Source organism: Hippichthys cyanospilos, chromosome 1 (assembly GCF_059441005.1).
Source record: "Hippichthys cyanospilos isolate Australia breed blue-spotted pipefish chromosome 1, RoL_Hcya_1.0, whole genome shotgun sequence".
NCBI classification, from domain to species: Eukaryota; Metazoa; Chordata; class Actinopteri; order Syngnathiformes; family Syngnathidae; genus Hippichthys; species Hippichthys cyanospilos.
In genome coordinates this window covers 15,817,803-15,835,806 of record NC_142369.1, presented here as the reverse complement: position 1 = coordinate 15,835,806, position 18,004 = coordinate 15,817,803, and the positions used below count along the sequence as shown (strand labels likewise).

At 43.2% G+C, this 18,004-nt stretch overlaps 4 protein-coding genes across 8 annotated transcripts in view; 2 read left to right on the top strand and 2 right to left on the bottom strand.

The window, feature by feature from the left end:
- Positions 1 to 4,361: 4,361 nt before the first annotated feature.
- On the top strand, positions 4,362 to 8,285 carry lysmd3 (LysM, putative peptidoglycan-binding, domain containing 3). Its single transcript, XM_088425471.1, has 3 exons — positions 4,362 to 4,499; positions 5,111 to 5,382; positions 6,434 to 8,285. Exons 2-3 carry the CDS (start codon positions 5,116 to 5,118, stop codon positions 7,118 to 7,120), a joined length of 954 nt encoding a protein of 317 aa, XP_088281597.1. The 5' UTR covers positions 4,362 to 4,499; positions 5,111 to 5,115; the 3' UTR covers positions 7,121 to 8,285.
- Positions 7,478 to 11,781, bottom strand: polr3g (polymerase (RNA) III (DNA directed) polypeptide G). Of its 2 annotated transcripts, none has more exons than XM_088425508.1 (8): positions 10,876 to 11,781; positions 10,637 to 10,768; positions 9,826 to 9,955; positions 9,142 to 9,207; positions 9,012 to 9,068; positions 8,763 to 8,827; positions 8,567 to 8,680; positions 7,478 to 8,489 (listed from the first exon to the last, which is right to left on the bottom strand). In XM_088425508.1, exons 2-8 carry the CDS (start codon positions 10,745 to 10,747, stop codon positions 8,400 to 8,402), a joined length of 633 nt encoding a protein of 210 aa, XP_088281634.1. In that variant the 5' UTR covers positions 10,748 to 10,768; positions 10,876 to 11,781; the 3' UTR covers positions 7,478 to 8,399. The 2 variants fall into 2 exon arrangements, with proteins under 2 accessions (XP_088281634.1, XP_088281627.1); XM_088425501.1 differs by having other exon boundaries at positions 7,480 to 8,489; positions 10,880 to 11,197.
- On the top strand, positions 11,090 to 14,103 carry mblac2 (metallo-beta-lactamase domain containing 2). Of its 2 annotated transcripts, XM_088425493.1 has the most exons (4): positions 11,090 to 11,318; positions 11,422 to 11,743; positions 12,452 to 12,666; positions 13,529 to 14,103. In XM_088425493.1, exons 1-4 carry the CDS (start codon positions 11,292 to 11,294, stop codon positions 13,700 to 13,702), a joined length of 738 nt encoding a protein of 245 aa, XP_088281619.1. In that variant the 5' UTR covers positions 11,090 to 11,291; the 3' UTR covers positions 13,703 to 14,103. The 2 variants fall into 2 exon arrangements, with proteins under 2 accessions (XP_088281619.1, XP_088281609.1); XM_088425483.1 differs by having other exon boundaries at positions 11,093 to 11,743.
- A 293-nt stretch (positions 14,104 to 14,396) lies between these two features.
- rtkna (rhotekin a) overlaps positions 14,397 to 18,004 on the bottom strand; it is a 74,148-nt gene continuing 70,540 nt past the window's right edge. For all 3 annotated transcript variants that reach the window (XM_088432900.1, XM_088432908.1, XM_088432917.1), the window contains exon 11: positions 14,397 to 16,762. In XM_088432900.1, the coding sequence (XP_088289026.1) occupies positions 16,113 to 16,762 (650 nt within the window). In that variant the 3' untranslated portion in view covers positions 14,397 to 16,112. The remainder of the gene's footprint in view (positions 16,763 to 18,004) is intronic.

Genomic DNA, 18,004 nt, shown 5'->3' with positions numbered 1-18,004 from the left:
TTCCAATATGTTCTATGTGGCCCGATCTGTCTACAAACAATATCTTTATTAATATAGCATTCGTGAGAATACAAATTGAACGGTAAAATCCACCTGTTGATTCCCCTAAGGGGGGCGACCATTTTGCCACTTGCTGTAGACTGAAAAATACGTCGCAGTTGCTCAGGCCTACCTACCAATCATTGCTCAGTTTGCCTCCACATCATGATGCCAACTGAAAATCATTTGACAAAATGTTTTTTATGAGTGTACCCCCTACCCTACCTACATCAATGTGTGTCAATACATACTGTGTTTTGTAAACTGACTACAAGCAAGGCTTTACTGCAACAACTGTTCTAAACTCAGCAGGAACTAAATGGGTTTGGTCCGGACCACCAAAGAGACCTCAGGATTGTTGGCCATCACGATTGGTCCACCACTTCCCTGTCACTCTGCTCCAAGGTCAGCAACCGCTGAAACATGTCTCCTAAACGATTACAGGATTTATGGAAACATGGCATAGAACATTGCCATAATACAAAACTTAACGATGGTTTTGATTTATAAAGTGTCTGCTGAGTCAATCTGAAAGAAACAGTTTCAGGGTTTCCTGCTCTCATGGTCTCATTCACATTCAATTAGGAACGCAGAGGAAACCTTTTGGATTTTGTCCTTGACACCCATGACTAAATGTCATTTGTCACCCAAAAAGCCTTCCGCACCCATGCCAGGGATTTTTTGGGACCAAAACTAGTGAGCTAACCAATGCATTTAGTTCTTCTCCAATTAAAGAGATACTTTACTTATACATCCAATTGCAGCAGTAAAAACCTGACATTTTGTCTGTAATTCATTTGACAACTTGATTAGTTCCCATGTCTAATTTAGATTGTAAAATGTACATTTGGCTACTTGCTGTCAATTGAAAATGACCACAGTTGCACAGAGCTTAGGTAACAACCAATCACGGTTGTTTTCTGGGTTTAGTCATGTTTACATGTATGCAAACCGAGCTGTGATTGGTGGTTACCTGAGCCATGAACATGCCATTTTCAGTCAAAGTGTAAATGGCATAAAGGGATTTTAAAGGTACAAATGATATCTGAAAAATGATTGTTAGCACATTTATTATAGAGAAATCTTTAATCTTTTATGTTAAAATGATTTAAGAAGTATTACTGTCAAACAAAATTCTTTGTATACCTTGTCATTCATGATCCAAAAGAGCACTGTAAGCTATTTTCTTCATCCTGTAAGTGCAAATTAGAAAATTGATTTTTCCAATATTTTTATTGTCGTGAAAGTGGTTTCATTTTGATCATCCGCCATGATGGAGTATGATGGCATACAATTTTTTTAAATTTTACTACAATACACAGTGTGACCAAAACAAGAAGCTCAGAGCGTATTACTTCAGTCCTTCAGTCCAGGCTTTACACTGGCTCGCAAAAAGGTGTACAATAGCTTTTAAAATTCTGCTACTGATCTATAAATCACTGAATAGTTTTAGTCCTGACTGAGTATGTTAAAGAAAAGCCAAATAAAGGCAAAACCAGTAGGGCTCTGAGGTCTGCAGACTTGGGACCAATAGTGGAGTCCATAGTTCAAAGTAAACATGGTGCATCAGCATTTTGCTGTTATGCTGCACGCAAATAGAGCAACAGTATTTAAGTCCGTCCTAAGTGTCCTGTAAATACTATAAGCTCCAGGTTTAGAACTTCTTTTCCCCCTACACCTTTGATTAAAGTCTTCTAAATGTTTAGTAGGCCTCAGAAGATGTTAATTATATGCTAAATGATTCTGGACAGATATAAGGCATCAAAAAGTACTGTACAGTGTTCATTTGCCTCCATCGCCACACACTGAGAATGCAATCCCTCTCTCATAGCCTGCAATCATCCATCTTAGCCTGTCTCCTATGTGCAACACTTCAGGCCTTCTCATCAATGAGCAGCCCCCACTAATGGTACCGACCCCCTTTTGTGCTGCTAGGCCATTAGGAGCCTGAGACAGAAGGAGGGCGAAACAGGCTGTAAAACAGTTTCCTCCCCGTGAATCACAGTCGGAGCCTAACACGGGCCACTGGGGGGGACCCCTTCCAGGCAATGACATAAACACTGACAAACAAAGGGCCTGCAGCAAGAGAGAATCTCAGGGGTTGTATGTCGACAAAACGAATGGTATTAATCAGTGTGCAGATTTTACCAAACAAAGACCTGTGATGCTTTGTGTTAAAACAATTGACTTTTTTTGCAGTAGCAAGACGGTTAGCGTGGAACAGGTGTAAGAGCTGAATGGATGCAGAAAGCAGCACCCTCCCTTCGTCCCCCTGTGCGAGAAGGGATTAAACCATGCTCAGGCAACAAAAGAGATGTGAGACAGAAAATGACATCATGTCATAGCAATTAGAGATGAGCTGGCCATATTTAATTACTCAACAAACTGTATGAAATGGTGTAGGTAGAAAAGCCACCAGAATCTTAATTGTGAGAGCCAAGATTACTTATAGCCAGAGCAGAGTAGTTGGGAGAACTTTTTTTTTTTTTGTTAATGAAAGGGTCCCCCTCCCACTCCGGCTCTATCCATGTGTGCGGATCCCTGTTTGATTTCAGTGCGCAAGGGGGAAAGCTTACACAAAGAGGGGCAATCACAGTGGAGATCCTGCATGTAACCATGGAAGCGTTTTGTCTCTGTCGTCAATGGGTTCGCCGGCCATTCATTTACTGATCGCCTTGAATCAATATTTAGGCGTTTCAGTGTTATTAGCTACTATGAGGAGGAGGGGATAAGGAGGGGGTGGTGCGTTTGGCACAGTGCGAAACAAAATTAGCACCATGCCACCTTTATTAGTGTTCTCATAGTGTCGTTGTCGTATAATATGCCTGCTCGGTGTCTGGCTTAATTGAAGAATTGCCCCTCTTTTTATATTAACTTAACCAAACTTCCACTAGGAAATACCTTAAAATAGGTTCAGAAATATTCAGATAACTTTAGTTTTAGAAAGAAATACAAGAAAAAGAAACTTACCCGACCACTCCAAGTCCATGACTAATTTATCCAAACGTCCTTGCGATTAAAGAAAACATGGAGAAATACTCCACCTTCTCCCATATAATAGTGTTTAAAAGTCGGCTATCTTTTCCAATGACGCGGTGGTGGGATTCGAGGCGCGAACGTAAAGTGGAGTGGGTACTCCATCTAAATAACGGGGACTGTGGTGGGTCAAAGTCGCAGCTCTCCTCTCTCTCCCCACCGGTGTGCTGCGGCCATGTGAGTGAAGAGCCACCCGAGACTGTACGCGAGCTGCTGACCCGATCCCAAGATTAGCTAGCCGTTGCGCGTGCACATTCAGATCGTCTCGAGAAGGTTGAAGCTAATGAGACACGATGTTGAATTTAATCCTCCCGTGGTTCGTCTAGTTCGCTTTTTCGGGCCGATTGCGCCCCCGTGCGACCCGAACGCAGACTCGTCACAACCAATCTGAGATTGACCCCCAAAATTTAAATTTCCCCATGCACTTTATATTCCTTGTAGGCCTCTTAAGTATATGTTGTGCTGTTTGAAATACATTTGTTTCACAAAATTTAACCGAGAAGAGACCAAACAAACAGCAATGTAAGTTTCAAGTTCGTTGAGATGGTCGATTGTTTTTTTTTCATTGACTTTTTTCAATCAAATGTACTGAGCACGCAAAGTCTCCTGGGAATAGTAAACAAAACAAAGCAAAACAAACAAAAACACAAACCTGGTGGTAGCCTTCATGTGGGCGGGGTCAAATATTTGGTGGGCGGGGCCAAACGTTTGGTTTACACGCCGTCTCGACTGGGGCTTGGCGGAGTGCCCAGAGAGAACTCGCGGGGGCTCGGGGAGGGCATGCAAACTCCACACAGAATGGCCAGAGCAAAGTGGATTTGAACTTGGGCCCCTTTAACTGTGAGGCAGACTTGCTATTCACAGCCCACCGAGCCACACACGCACACACACACACACACACACACACACACACACACGCACGCACACACACACACACACACACACACGCGCGCGCGCGCGCTACTAAACTCGACCTGGACGCTGAAACATTTTTCTCGTGAAATGTTTACAATTGACTTGTTTTGGAAATTGTAAAGACGTGTAACTTTCAAGTTAAATATAACTGAACTGTACCAAGGCAAGCATTATTTCATGTAGGCTACTGCTTGCATAATGAATAATGTAGTACGTACATACTGTATTTCCCAATAATTCGGAATCAAATTTAAATTATTTTCTTTCCCGTGTTCTTCGTTGACGCAATCGTGCCGCCGCTTGACTTTTCACCACGTGTCGCGATAACTTGGGCATCTTGGACGCGGCTGGCGTCGTGACGTCATTCTCGTGTTGACGTGGCTGCGAGCGACGGTAGCTTTCAACAGTAGCAAGAATGTGTCCAAGCTATGCAAGTGGGAGGTGAAACTGAGGATTACCTCGTAATCATGGATTTAAGTTAACTAATACGTACGTGTTCACGTATTCAGGTAAAATTATTTGTTTGGCTTCTCCTGACGCGTCACTTTACAGTTGAACGCTGATTGATTAAATTGTGGCAACCCAGCATTTTACGAGACGCTTGTTAGCATTAGCTTAATATGTGTAGATGGTGATTTGGTTTGCTTATTTCCTTTCATAGCGAAGATTTATATTTTAAATGATCACGGGAATGACATTACAACCGATGTCCGCTGTCTCAAACAAATGACTAGTGTGTGTTTGTTTCACAATTCGAGCGTTTAGCGTTAAGCTTGTTTTTTATTTGTTTACAACCCGGTTGTGTGCGAATTGAAGCGTTGAGTCGTCTTTTTGTCGAGTCTCACATGGCCACGTTCCACCAAAAAGTAACGCAGTGCAGTAAAACATCCACTTAGACACACTGCGACTGATATTCGGATGTGTTACATAAGCAGTGTAAGCAGAAAGGCCCTTGAAACTGTACCTTGTTATCTTCTATACGAGCATTGCCTTTCATGTTGAAGTTGGACTTATCGACGAAAGCATCATACGTACATTTGGCCACAACTGCAAATGTAATATTGAAAATGCTATCTAGTAGTACTGCTGTTAAAAAAATGGTTTGTTATTCCCACTGCAGTGAAAATGACAAGTCGAGGCCAGCACTATGGCTTCCAGTCAGCCACCGTCGTTCAACCCGCCAATGGAGGTTATGCCTACATGTTTGGGCCCACTAGCTCCGAGAATGAACAGTCTGAAGAGGATGGGGAGAGCTACGAGTTGCGGCCGCGTGGGAGAGAGAGGAATCGGAGAAGCACCTCCAAGGAGAGGATGGATGACATTGTCTACCTGACCAGAGACATTCAGGAGGGGGACACGCTGAATAGCATTGCCTTGCAGTATCATTGCTCTGTAAGTGTGTCTGTTTTTTTTGTTTTTTGTTTTTTTTTTCCCAGAGCACAATAGGTGAAACCCAGAATCTCTAATGATATATATATAGTTGTCCATTTACAATTACCAACTGAATTAATAGAAATTATGAATGGATTAAAAGAGGAAGCACATAAAGAAAATCATTAAGCAGATTACTTGTCCAAAGGGATTTGCTACAAGTGCCCGTGTGAGTTTTTTGCAGTTTCCTCCCACATTCCAAAAACATGCATGATCAATATAAGACTCTATATTATCTTTAGGTGTGGCTGTTTGTCTTGTGTGCCCTACAATTAGCTGGCAACCAGTTCAGGGCGTACCTCACCTACTGCCTGAAAACAGCTGGGATGGGCTCCAGCATGTCCACAACCCTTGTGAGGATAAGTGGTTAAGATAATGGATGAATGGGTTGAGATTTCAATGCAAAGAAAAACAGTTCAACATACAAACTTGCACAAACTTACACGTTTCTATTATACACCTCAAGTTGACATGCTCTTGTCTGAGCTGGTTGAAGGGTGTGTAAACTTGATGTCACATACTTGATGTTTATCACGTCAACAGTCATCTGTTTATTACCTTTATTTACTCATTATGTCACATTGCAGTGAAATATGATTGATTTATTTTACTCGTGTTGGCTCTAATATTTTTTCACATTTATTTTTGCTGGCTCCTTGCAAATGACTGCATACCTCAATTGCATTGTACTTGTAAAATGACAAGTAATTCACACACACAGTTAAAAGTTTAGATACACCTTGAAGTTCAAATGTTAACTATTTTTTTTTAAATATTGCCATCAACATTTCTCCATGATGTTGCGCTAGTATACAGAAATCAAATTCTTGGGGGGGGGGGGACACTGAAGTAGAGAATGTTTCCAAAATTTGATTGGTATTGATATACTGGGAAAAACATCTACTGAAAAACCAAACAGAAGCTTTCACCTTTAGTGCAGCTTTTGCAGACAGAACAGATTCATTTTTCATATCTCCACTTTAATGATGCATGGAACTTGTCTGGTTTTTAGGTGGCTGATTTAAAGCGCTCAAACAACCTCCTAACAGAGCAAGACTTGTTTGCGCTGCGCTCCGTGAAGATCCCCGTCAAGCGCTTCAGCATGCTGACTGAAACTCACAACACCGGACCTCTCAAAGTGGCCTTTCCCCTTGAATCCCGACACCCGACCCAGATCTCGGCTGGCACCGTCCTCCCTATGGAGTCCTCCACTGACTCGTCCTCTTCCACCGACAGCGTGGAAGGGTTCCTCATGGAGAAGGACAAGGATATCGAGCAACTGGTCAAATCCACGGGACCATCCAGGAGCAGCCTCAACGAGGTCGTGTCCTCTTTGACGCTCCAGCCGACGCAGCCCTCCACGGCAAAAGTGGAGTACAAACCAGCGGCGAAAAGGGACCCTTACTACGGAGCAGACTGGGGCATGCGGTGGTGGACGGCAGTGGTTATCATGTTGGTGGTTGGGATCATCACACCTGTGTTCTACCTACTGTACTATGAAGTTCTAATGAAGGCTGAAGTGAACCATCACGGGACGCCCACAGATGTTTCCGGCCATGTGTTTCATGCGCATGACCGTGGCTACGTTCCTTTCGACAAGAATCCCGCAGGAGATGGACCCCCGCAACATGCTGGAGACGTGCCTCACGAAGCCCCACAAGGACTCAAAGTGAACAGTGCACAACGGGGAAAGACATGACAAAAGTAGTTTTTAAACAATGACCGAATTCATCAATGCAATCTTGCGAGGGGAATGCCGTAATGGAAACCTTTGTGTTAATTTAACCCTCCTGGACTTAAAGGTAGAATGTTGCTTTCCTCTCATTCATGCTGCTGCTTTTTATGTGAAGCCACACACAGTCTCTCTCACACACACACACACACACACAAAACTTTGGGCTATTACGGACACTGGGGTTAGGGTTTCCACATGTCAGTGTCTTTGACACGCATTTGTCAAAACATCCCGAGAATCAAGTGTTATAGAACCCGAAACCCAACTTTGCCCACGCAAATGATCAAACGCAAATACGGCTGAGCCACTAACGAATCCTGTATCATGAAAAGCTTGGCTTTTATTTGTCAAAGCAGATGCCAGATTGTAGCAAAAAGGGAGCGCCTGTGAGGACAAAAGTATTTTCACTCAGGCACATCTTCATATAGTGTGATTGTGGCACATTGACACAATAGAAGACAAATAGTGTACATCACTACCACTTTTTTCAGACTTCACTAGCAATCAGGTATGTGCTGGTTAGCAGAAGCTAATGCTAATATGTGAAACTCAGTAGAGGTCTGCTTGCCTTTTGCCTTTGACAGAGCAGGGGAACAAGCGGGATCTTTTCTCAGTGCAGCAGCCATTCAATGGCAGGCAGCATTGGTGTGGGGGTGCTTATGTAAATGGATTTAAATTGCCAGTGATTTCTGTACAAGCAACTAAATTGTCCATTATGTCAAATTTAAGGCATAAGGTCCAGTGATTTCTACACAAGCAACTATTTCCATTATGTCAATTTTAATTGCATTTTACTCTATTTCGTCCATTCCTAGTGGAAATTATTGTTGGCATTTAAATTTTAAAAAACATTCGAGGACTATTGAGCCATTGTACACGTTAGTATTAAGTGAATTATCTTTGAGGATTTCTTCGCTCTCAGATGGCCTAGAAGGTTCTATATAAAAAAAAAAAGTGGAATTAAAAAAATAAAGCTGCACAGAATTCACTTTTTTTTTTGCTAAAGCCCTTTTACTTCACCATTTGTTTAGTTTATGGAAAAGCATTGTCTGTTGACAGTATGTGCCTTCCAACCTGTGTAATTGTGCTTACAGGCCGGCAAATAAATTAAATCTATTTTCTAATGTTACCAGTGTGTATACACTTTGGGCACTTCATTTACATCGCTCCTTAAGTGTTTTTTTTTTTTTTTTTTTAATTATTGTAAAGAAAAATATCACTATATTCATGATAAAGTAAGAGGTCAATATGTTGCTTCGCCATCCATATTGTCATCACTGTCTGCAGCAAAGTCTTCACCGTTGTCAAAGTAGCTCTCAATGTAGTCGTTATCCTACAAAAGAACACCTTCTCACTTTTTTCTTATTTCAACCATAAGGTTTTTCGGTAAAACGTTTAGAAATAACTTACCTCCACTTCATCTTCTTCATATTCCTCCTCTCCAATCTCCTCCTCATCTTCATTGTCTTTGTCTTTTGGTTTCTCCTCATCTGATAAGCCGCCGTCATCTTTCTTTTCCAGCTCCTGACATGTTTACCAGAATGGTTCACACATGCAGAACACCAAGCAATTTGTCTTTCTACCCAACCCAAAAAATACTACTCACATTCAGTTTTGTCAACACTTCTTCTGCATGTTTGCTGGATATTTTCACTTTTTTCTTCTTTGAGCCTGTTGGATTTAGCTAAGTGTTCTTCAAGTCCAAAAACATAATGTGAATCCTGGCTAACTTTTACATTATATTATTTGTGACTAATATCTAATACAATTAAAAAGAAAATAAAAAAAAGACACTGGAGACCCATTGAACAAAATCATAAAAATAACGCTTCATTTAGTTTAAAAACGTACATACTTGCTTTCACCTTGGTTTTCTTCTGTGGCATCAATTCCTTTGGGAAGACATTCCAATCTTAAAATAAACAAGATCAATATATCAACTGTCTTACTGTCAAAGGATGTTTGAAAGAAGGAAAACAATATACCTGGTGTCCATTCGTCATCATTTATCTGTTTCTGCTTCAAGTACCTTTCTGTGTATTTCTCCACCTCTGCTTGGAGTTAAAGACGCAAGCTCAGTTGATGAACACACAAATCAGCAACAATATCAAAATGATTGGTTTCTCAAAATTATCCAGCATTTTCAAAACAAACCTTGGTTTTCAAATTGGTCTGCTTTACCTAAGATTGTGTTGATAGTAATATTATGGCTTCAAATTGGCATCCCAATGTGGCAAAATGCCATTTTCAAATTACTAATGATGCAATTCAACCCATGCCAGAGAAGCAATATTGCGCCAAGCAACCTTTACAGTATCCCTACAATGCTTGCCATTGTCAAGCTACTACCGTATGAGATAGTGATAGAAAAAACGGATTGTTTTATTGAAAACAAAAATAACTTTGCGCCCAAAGCGTTGGAAGAGAATGCTTTAGTTATGGGGGGGTTTAGTTGAAAAATCAACTGGTCATCTTGTCCGTGTCGACAGATACTGTACGGTAGCTCAAACTTAATATTCCCCCCACAAACCTAGAACTCATTTCCCCTCAGCAGGCTTATTAAATGACTCACTTGCTGAGTGCTGCATTGTCGTTGTCTGCAGCAGCCAATTTAATTCGGAGTTAGAGCCTCGCTGTCTAAATTCAAGTTTCAAAAAGCACTTAGGTACCTGACTTGTTGGAATGAAATTTGAGGTTGTGAGGCATCCGCTGCATGCTTCCCCTCATCTCCTGTTTGAGAGCCAGCATGTAGTTTTCGTCCTCGCCAACCTTCAGAGGGACTGGCTTGAAGTCCGTGGGCTGGAAACAAAAATATCAAAATGATGTATTTGACGCAGTACAAGTATTTCCCTTTTTGGGGGAAAACACATATTATGCTGAACCTAACTATGTTGAAACTACTGAAAATTTGGTTAAGTAAATTTCTAACTATACTGCAATACGTTGGCATTGAAAAGATGGAACTCTGCATGTGTGATTAGCACTTTCGTTTGGCTTCTTGCGTTGGCAAAGAGTGAAAAGACTCGATACCCAAGCTGTATTGTTACGTCTAGCAACTGTGTTTCTACTACCCAGACACTATTTTTAATTGGAAAAACGAGGCACAATTGCAAAATGCAGCCCTACTGCGATGACAAGACGCTATTTCACAGGGTTTTCCTTGATATGCCACACGATATGGAAAATATAGATAAAAGTTGCAAGACTTTCCATTCCGATTGTTTAGATACTTTCTGATAACAAATTGTTGCATCGTGGATTATGTAACGAGGAGTTTCCAGGAGAATATGTTGGGTTCAATCTGGACAATAGTTTGCACTAGCAAATTAACGGGGCTAATTACTTGACCTCCGAGGCAAGCATAACGGGACCCCCTTTATTTATTTTGTTGTTAAACATTATGAAAACAAAAGGGGAAAACAATGTCAGGCCACGCTCGTGCGTGTATTTGTGCGAGTGTACTTTTAATTGGACCCTTACAGGAAAGAGTGGACTGGGCCCCACCCTGGCCTCTGGCATGCTGCCCCTGCCGATGCCCAGTGCGTCAATGTTGAAGGTGAACGCGGCCACCCCACGCCCTTTCCCTGCCATGGCTGCAAACTACCGCTACACCTGCATCGCACACATAAACGCACGCGTCACGCGCATTACGACATCATCCTCTTCACGCGCTCGCGTTCTTCCAACACAGAATAATTTCATAGTAAATGTGTTCATACATACTAGCAGAAGCGTCAAGTGTTGTCAGGATGAAGCAGAAAAATACAGCCTTTCACTTTAAGACTTAGCATGTCGTACGAGTCCACATGACGTCGGAATGGAAACACTCTGTCCTTATATTGCAGGCGAAAGCTTTGCTAATACACTAGCACTGACTACACGTGGTTTTGGGGCTTTATAATTCTCCACTCATACGTAACGTTACGTTACTTTTCAGCCAATGATCGCCGGCGTGTGGATTTTTCGCTTCCGCGCCTTCGTCCAATCACAGCGCCCCCCTCCTCCACGGGTGTGTCAGCGGCCGCGGCTTTAACCTCAATGAAAACACGTCCGCTCTCCCCTGAAGCTAGCAGCTCGGTGTGTACAAAATCAACCTGACAGCTCGATTAGCGCTTCATCCACGCGTGAAACGTGCATGAACCGGGATGTCCGCGGCCGACTGGTACGCTCACAAATCGCTCGGAGACGGACTCTTCTGGATCCAGGAGCGATTCTACCAGTCGCAGAACCGGGCTAACATATGGCTGCTGCGCGGCTCCCACCAGGATGTGGTGATCGACACGGGACTCGGCTTGAGGAGCCTGCCGGACTACATCGATGCCATGGGGCTGCTGGGCAAGGACCCCCAGCGGAAGAACCCGCTGCTGGCCATCGCCACCCACGCCCACTTCGACCATTCGGGCGGCCTGCATCAGTTCCAACAGGTGGGCGTCCACAGCGCCGAGGTGGAGGCTCTGGCCAACGGGGACAACTACGAGACGGTCACCTGGCTCAGTGACAGGGAGATAGCCGAGGCCCCCAGTCCAGGCTGGAGGGCCAGACACTATAAAGTCAAGGCTGTGCAGCCCACGCACATCTTGCAAGAGGGTAAGAGCGGGTCTCGAGCAGGGGGCGGGGATCCTGTGTTGGGCCCATCCATCCACGCATGCGCCTTCCCTCTCCCCAGTTCCAACGTTAGGCTAACGCTGGGCATGCCAAGACCATAAACAAACACGCGTCATGGATACGCCAAAGATTTTTTTTTTTTTTGTAACTTCACCTCTTGCCCGAAGGTCATCGGGCCCCAGCTCACCTGTGACCCTAATGAGAATAAGCAACATAGAAAATCGGTTGATGGCTGCACACTCGTCAACGTCCTTATTTCTTGCTCCTCATTGGGCTGTGATATGGAAAAGGTTCCACCCTTTCTGTAAAAGCATCATGGTCGATCATGATGCTATTAGATGTTTAATAGGTGCACAGTAAAAGTGTATCCACGCACAGAAGAGTTGCTTGGAGTTCACGCCCTTTGGCAGCGATGCTGAACAAACCGCATTCATTCCTTTGAAGGGTTTGTGTACAGGTAAAAAGAGGCTACCCAACATGGGTCATTTAACAAGCATGGCGACATCTTTTGTGCACCTCCAGTTCACACACACCGCTTGTGCTGTGTCAGACTGCTGCAGTGCAGCTGGACTGTTTCACAGCATGGTGTGTGTTTCACCTCCTTGCATGACTCATAGATATGTTATCCTATAGACTCAGGATGGACTTTTTTTTTTTTTTTTTTTAACTTCAATCTCATCTCCTGTGCAGGTGATGTCATCAACCTAGGCGACAGGCAGCTGACAGTGCTCCACATGCCCGGCCACTCGCGGGGAAGCATCTGCCTCCACGACGGCGACAACAAACTGCTGTTCAGTGGGGACGTGGTGTACGACGGGGCCATGATCGACTGGCTGCCTTACAGCCACGTCAGCGATTACATCAGCAGCTGCGAGCGGCTGGTGGGCCTGGTGGACAGTGAACAGGTAACTTCAAACTAAATACCAAAGATGCATAGGATACTGTCAATAAGAGTTTCACTGCTCACCCAGTAAAAACGAATCTTTGACGTCTATAAACGTCAGTGGCAGTGGATTAGTTAAAAACAGGACCATATGATTTTTTTTTAAACTCATAGATTCAATTAAATGTGTTTCACATAAGTTAAAAAAATCAGGTCATTTTTTAAAATTAAACAGTAGAACCAGAACATTTGTAGTCATCAGTCTTGGTTTTAACTTGTGCATTGACAGTACAGGAATAAAACACAAATACATTTTAATAGAAACTGTCAATGAAGACCTTCCAATTACCGTAAATAAAATGCAATATCATTGTCATCAAAGTAAAATAGAAAAAAGAAATTAATTGAAACAAACGCAATCCTCCGATTAATAAATGGCTGGATGGTCTGTATTCTCCACATCAGGAAAACCCTTGCTGTACTATAGTTGCTGTTGTTCACACATGGAGTCAACTTGTCGTTTGTTCTCTGTTGCGAGCCAAAACATCGGCACCTTTGAACATTCCGTCAGATGAAATGAAGTGTGGAGACATTTTTGCAGTATGAAACTTATTGTTAAACTGCATATTCCTTGGTGGCACATGCGCAAGAATCACGCTGTCAATCGGTATCGCGAAATCCCAGATCTTTTCGCGGAAAAGAAGGAGTGCTCATATATTTATCGTAGACAGGTTTATGAACAATATTTGAAAGTAGTAGGCCTTTTAGTAGTTGCTGTCCAAATCGTTGAAAAATGTCACACAACATGACTTTAAAATGGATGTTGAATTTCTGTTACACTGTTTTAAGAAATAAAGAATTTAAAAGGTTCAATGTCCGAGCAGGTGGATCAGGTCCTGCCAGGACACTACAACACCTTTGGTGCCAAACGCCTCCACCGCATTGCCAGCTCGTACATCAGCAGAGCGGGAACGTGCCCGGCCAAATTTTCCACCTGGGCGTGGAGGACGATGGCCGGCGTGGCGCTCAGGGCGTCCCATCCACGCAGCGGCTGCTGATTGGATGCCCGGTTAGCACGCGCACTGGTACAAAACAAGTCTTTCTAATAAATCTAATGTAATAGTTGCCAAACTTTCTGCATATGTTGCCAGTGGATTACCTGAGAATGAAGTGTACCGATCAATGTGATTCTATGATATTTTCTCATGATGTATTGCTTGGGGTAAATATACAGTAACTTGATGTATGCTTGTTTTGTTTTTTAATATATGTATTGCACATGTGAAATTACAATAGCACAAGCACTGAGGTATTGAAGTGGAGTCAGAATGGCCGAAATTTTTGTCTATGCATACAATAAGCATCTGCTACCTCTCATGTTTGTAACAGTGCTTTGTGTACAGGCATATTTAAGGCTGGGCCCGTTCAACACCAACAATAAAGCCTCTATCCTACCTTCCTTTTTGAGACATGTTTTGCCTTCTTTTGATCTTTGCAAAAGACCTCTCCCTAGGGGACTTTGCTGCCAGAGAGCAATAAACAGATGGATTTTCCGTTTAAAATGATTAAACTTCGATACCAAAAAATCAGGTGATCTTTTCCTCCACTTCTATTCTAAAATGTACTGTTTTCCTTAACTATTAATCAAGATATCAAAAAAACTTTATCATTTGATTAAGCCCATCAATGATCCTCCAGTGACACAATAAGTTAGATTGTGTGTGTGTGTATAAATAAAGCATTACCAGACAATAAAGGAATAAAACATTTATTATTGTTATAATTATTAATTTTATATTCACACATTTCCCATGTCTCCATGAAGGGTTCACATGCAGAAACACAAAGGCTGCCAGCAGGAAGCTCCTGCTACACTGTAACAATTCAACCCATAATCATGACAGATAATTGTCAGGATATCTATCTGCAAATCACCCACAATAATGGAAAACAGAGAGCAAGGATGCTTGTTATCTTACAAAAAAAATAAGTACAGTAACAAATGCCATCTGCAAGCATTTAACAATTTTCTCTTAACAGAAAATAGATGCCCATCATTGCTGAAAGGGCATGGCAACCAAAAACCTTCGTTTGCCATACTGAACCTTAAATTTGTGGGTGATAAAGTCTTATTAAAAACTGATTATTTTCACATTTAAATGTCCATTACAGTTCTCTTAACTTTGGTCAAATTAAGTGTGGCCCCAGTCCTTCCTGCTGTAAATGAGTAGATTTTTTTCCTTTGTATCCATTGAACTAAACACAGTAATGACCAGTTCAATTGAATTAAGCTCATGACAATCAAAACATGTCTTACGAATCATGCAGGACAAAAATAGAAACATTAGGACCTGGAGTAGTGGAGTGACAGCAGATCATACTTGTGTGCGAATTTTTTTAAATAGTTATATCGAGATTTTATATATATATATATATATATATATATATATATATATATATATATATATATATATATATATATATATCACAGTATTGGCAAGAGATAGCAACTTTAGCACAGGGGTGTCCAGACCTTCCCCCCCCTGAGAGGCCAATGTGAAATGGGCGGATGATAATCTCCACCTTGAGTTTACAGTAATTATTGTTGCAATGTGTTTAGTAATGAGAAAAATAGCACTCTGTGGTATCGTACCGTGTTTTATAAAAAACATACAATTATGACATAAATATAATGCAAAAAAAAAAAAAAAAAAAACAGTTTTCCACATTTGTTGCTTAACGTCAGTGGACATTGTACTGCTCCTTCTGGCTTGAGCAGATTAGCGCAAACACACAAAGTGACTCAGCAAGCTGTTGTAATATTTACCATTTTTAGGAAAGGATAAAGATTACACACTTGAGGGTTCCAGTAGCCAGTGTTTGTGTTCCAATATCTTATATAACACCTGATGCCCATTTACAACTTTTAGCATCGTTTGTTAGCATGAAGTTATTCGGACTTTAAAGAATAACTATGTGCTTTAAAGATGTGTTTGTTTTGTCTGACAGTAAACCTTAACTTGGAGCGACGATAAACAACTTTGAGCAGCTTTTATGAATAATTTCACTGTGACTTAAGTTCCGAAGTTGAGTTACTTGTACGTCAAGGTACGACTGACGAACAATGCCGGCAAAGGGCACGCCATGGGCTGCAAATGGCCCCCGGACCGTAGTTTGGACACCCCTGCCTTTGCGGCATTCAATCACGTGCTCACTCGTACTGATGTCAACCATACGGGACACTTGTAAAAACACTCGTTTTAGTCCCGGTAAAGCTGCAGGCGAATGAACAGGGATGACGACAGTCGTGAAGCCCGCATGGAGAAAGAAGTCAAAAGTAACTTCCAGTTTGAAATGGGGAAGGTTTGTCCGGCGCTCCCAAGCAGCATGACACAATATCTTTCAAACCGGGCAAGTAGCTCCCATCGCTCGTGAGCAGTTCCATGGAAGAGCCACCCGGGATCAAAGTCACACTTGACTTTGGAGCCAGTTACGGGGGTCCAGTCTGGCCCTGAGGTTCCTGAGGCTGCGTCTGGCCGGCGAGGGCCGCGAGAAGGCGGCGCACTCGGACGACTCCGGGCTGTGTCCGCCCTCGCTGTTGCTGGAGCTGCTGCTGGAGGTGGAGCTGGAGCAGGACAGCGTGGTCTGCGTGCTGCGCTGGGACAGCGGCGAGCGGGACGACGAGGGAGGCCGGCAGCGGCAGTGGAAGGCGCCCCCTCCTCCGTATCCCCGCCCCCGCAACGTGCTGAGCTTGGCGTCCAGGGAAAGCGTGCGCGGCCTGGAGCGGGACGGCGACGACAGGGAGAAGGCGGGCAAGGGGTCGGGCCACCCGTGGTGGCGGGAGCAGGGGCTGGTGCTGCAGTGGCTGTCGCTGTCTGACGTCAGGCTGGCGTCCGAGGACGGGAGACCCCGCGGGGGGCTGGTCCGGGAGAAGCGGTGGGGGTCGAGGAGGCCCGCCGGACACTGACGAGGGGGGCCGGTGCTTTTGGGGCGGTTCTCCTCAAAGAGGGACATCCAGGTGGGAGAGGTGCCCAGCTGGCTGCGTAGCTCCAACTCCTGCATCCTCCGGGCCAGCATGTCCGACACGCTGCTGCCCAACTCATCTGGGGACTCAATAACTGAAAAAAAGACGCGGGGATGACATCAGTGCCAAACTACAAGTCAAATCAATTTTATGGACCGGTCTTTTACTAGGTATATGAACTGACCTATTTTATTACTATACTATAAAATGTTTTGAATGTTTTTATGGTCTCCTGTTAATGTGCTTAATTTTGTCCATATACGTTTTTCCCCCTCTGCAAATTGTTAGTGCTTGTGTTCTAAAATGCTTGGCGATGGAAAGTCTTTTCTTGTGCGAGTTGTTTTATATACGAAAACATAAATAGCGCTGAATGTAAACTTAGGCCCAAAATGTTTGATGCCATGGCAACATTTTAAATCAAACTACAATTTTTATTTGCTGAAAGGCCACTTTCTGGATTTAACTTGAGGCAAAGAGAGACACCACTGTAAACCCCCAAGTGAGGTATGGCGATTAAATGCGGCTTATGTGTCACAAAAGTTGGCTTTATCGTGCATTTTTGACTAATTTGCAGAAACGTCGCTTATCATAGAGCGCACACAAAATGGCAAAATAACAGGGTACGATTTTAAGTCAACTTTTCTATTGTTTCAACTTGTGCCACAACAGTGAAACAGTCAATTCGAAACTGACATGTTGGAAAACGGATGGATGAAGGGATGGACGTTAGCATGCAGTGTGGCGAACTGTGGCTATTATTTCTGTTTGTCCGAGCTAAATGACCAATTACACACACAACAAATAATTTCTTATTGCTTAATACTGTAAAATATCAAAGTTGCTTCAAAGCAAGATCACACCTAAGGCCATGTTGCTGCACTGTGTACGGTCATTGTTATCATTTCTCGGTTCTTTTGACCTGATCGCACAGGTTGCTACTCCTGCTACATCACCTGTCGTTGTAATAGGACGAGAGAAGAGCACGTATCTCGGCAGACACAGCATTGTCTTGCAGGAGAAGACCCTCACAGGAGGGTGCGGCAAGGGGGGCTGCCGGCAGTGTTTAGGAACAGCCCAGAGGGGGGGTGGAGGGAAGGGAAGAAGGAGATGGGCACAACGGAAAGGATGGAGAGGATAGGAAGGTGGTTTGTCAATGGTTGATCAAGGAAGACGAGTGGTTGTTTGGCGGATGAAAACAGGTTGAAAAGAAAAAGGTAAAGGACACAAAGGGGTGAAGAACACACAGGGCCAAAAGGAGCAGAGAAAAAAGGACAGAGTGAGTCACAGTCTCTAATCTGTGTAATAGTGCAGAAAGCAGACTGTTAAATTGAAGATA

Coding starts and splice junctions, on each gene's coding strand:
- polr3g (XM_088425508.1), bottom strand. CDS start 10,747: ATGGCAGGGAAAGGGCGTGGGGTGGCCGCGTTCACCTTCAACATTGAC. Junction 8,681..8,762: donor AAGTGTTGACAAAACTGAAT/GTGAGTAGTATT, acceptor TAAACATGTCAG/GAGCTGGAAAAGAAAGATGA. Junction 8,490..8,566: donor ATGAAGAAGATGAAGTGGAG/GTAAGTTATTTC, acceptor GTTCTTTTGTAG/GATAACGACTACATTGAGAG.
- lysmd3 (XM_088425471.1), top strand. CDS start 5,116: ATGACAAGTCGAGGCCAGCACTATGGCTTCCAGTCAGCCACCGTCGTT. Junction 5,383..6,433: donor CCTTGCAGTATCATTGCTCT/GTAAGTGTGTCT, acceptor TCTGGTTTTTAG/GTGGCTGATTTAAAGCGCTC.
- mblac2 (XM_088425483.1), top strand. CDS start 11,302: ATGTCCGCGGCCGACTGGTACGCTCACAAATCGCTCGGAGACGGACTC. Junction 11,744..12,451: donor CACGCACATCTTGCAAGAGG/GTAAGAGCGGGT, acceptor TCTCCTGTGCAG/GTGATGTCATCAACCTAGGC. Junction 12,667..13,528: donor GCCTGGTGGACAGTGAACAG/GTAACTTCAAAC, acceptor ATGTCCGAGCAG/GTGGATCAGGTCCTGCCAGG.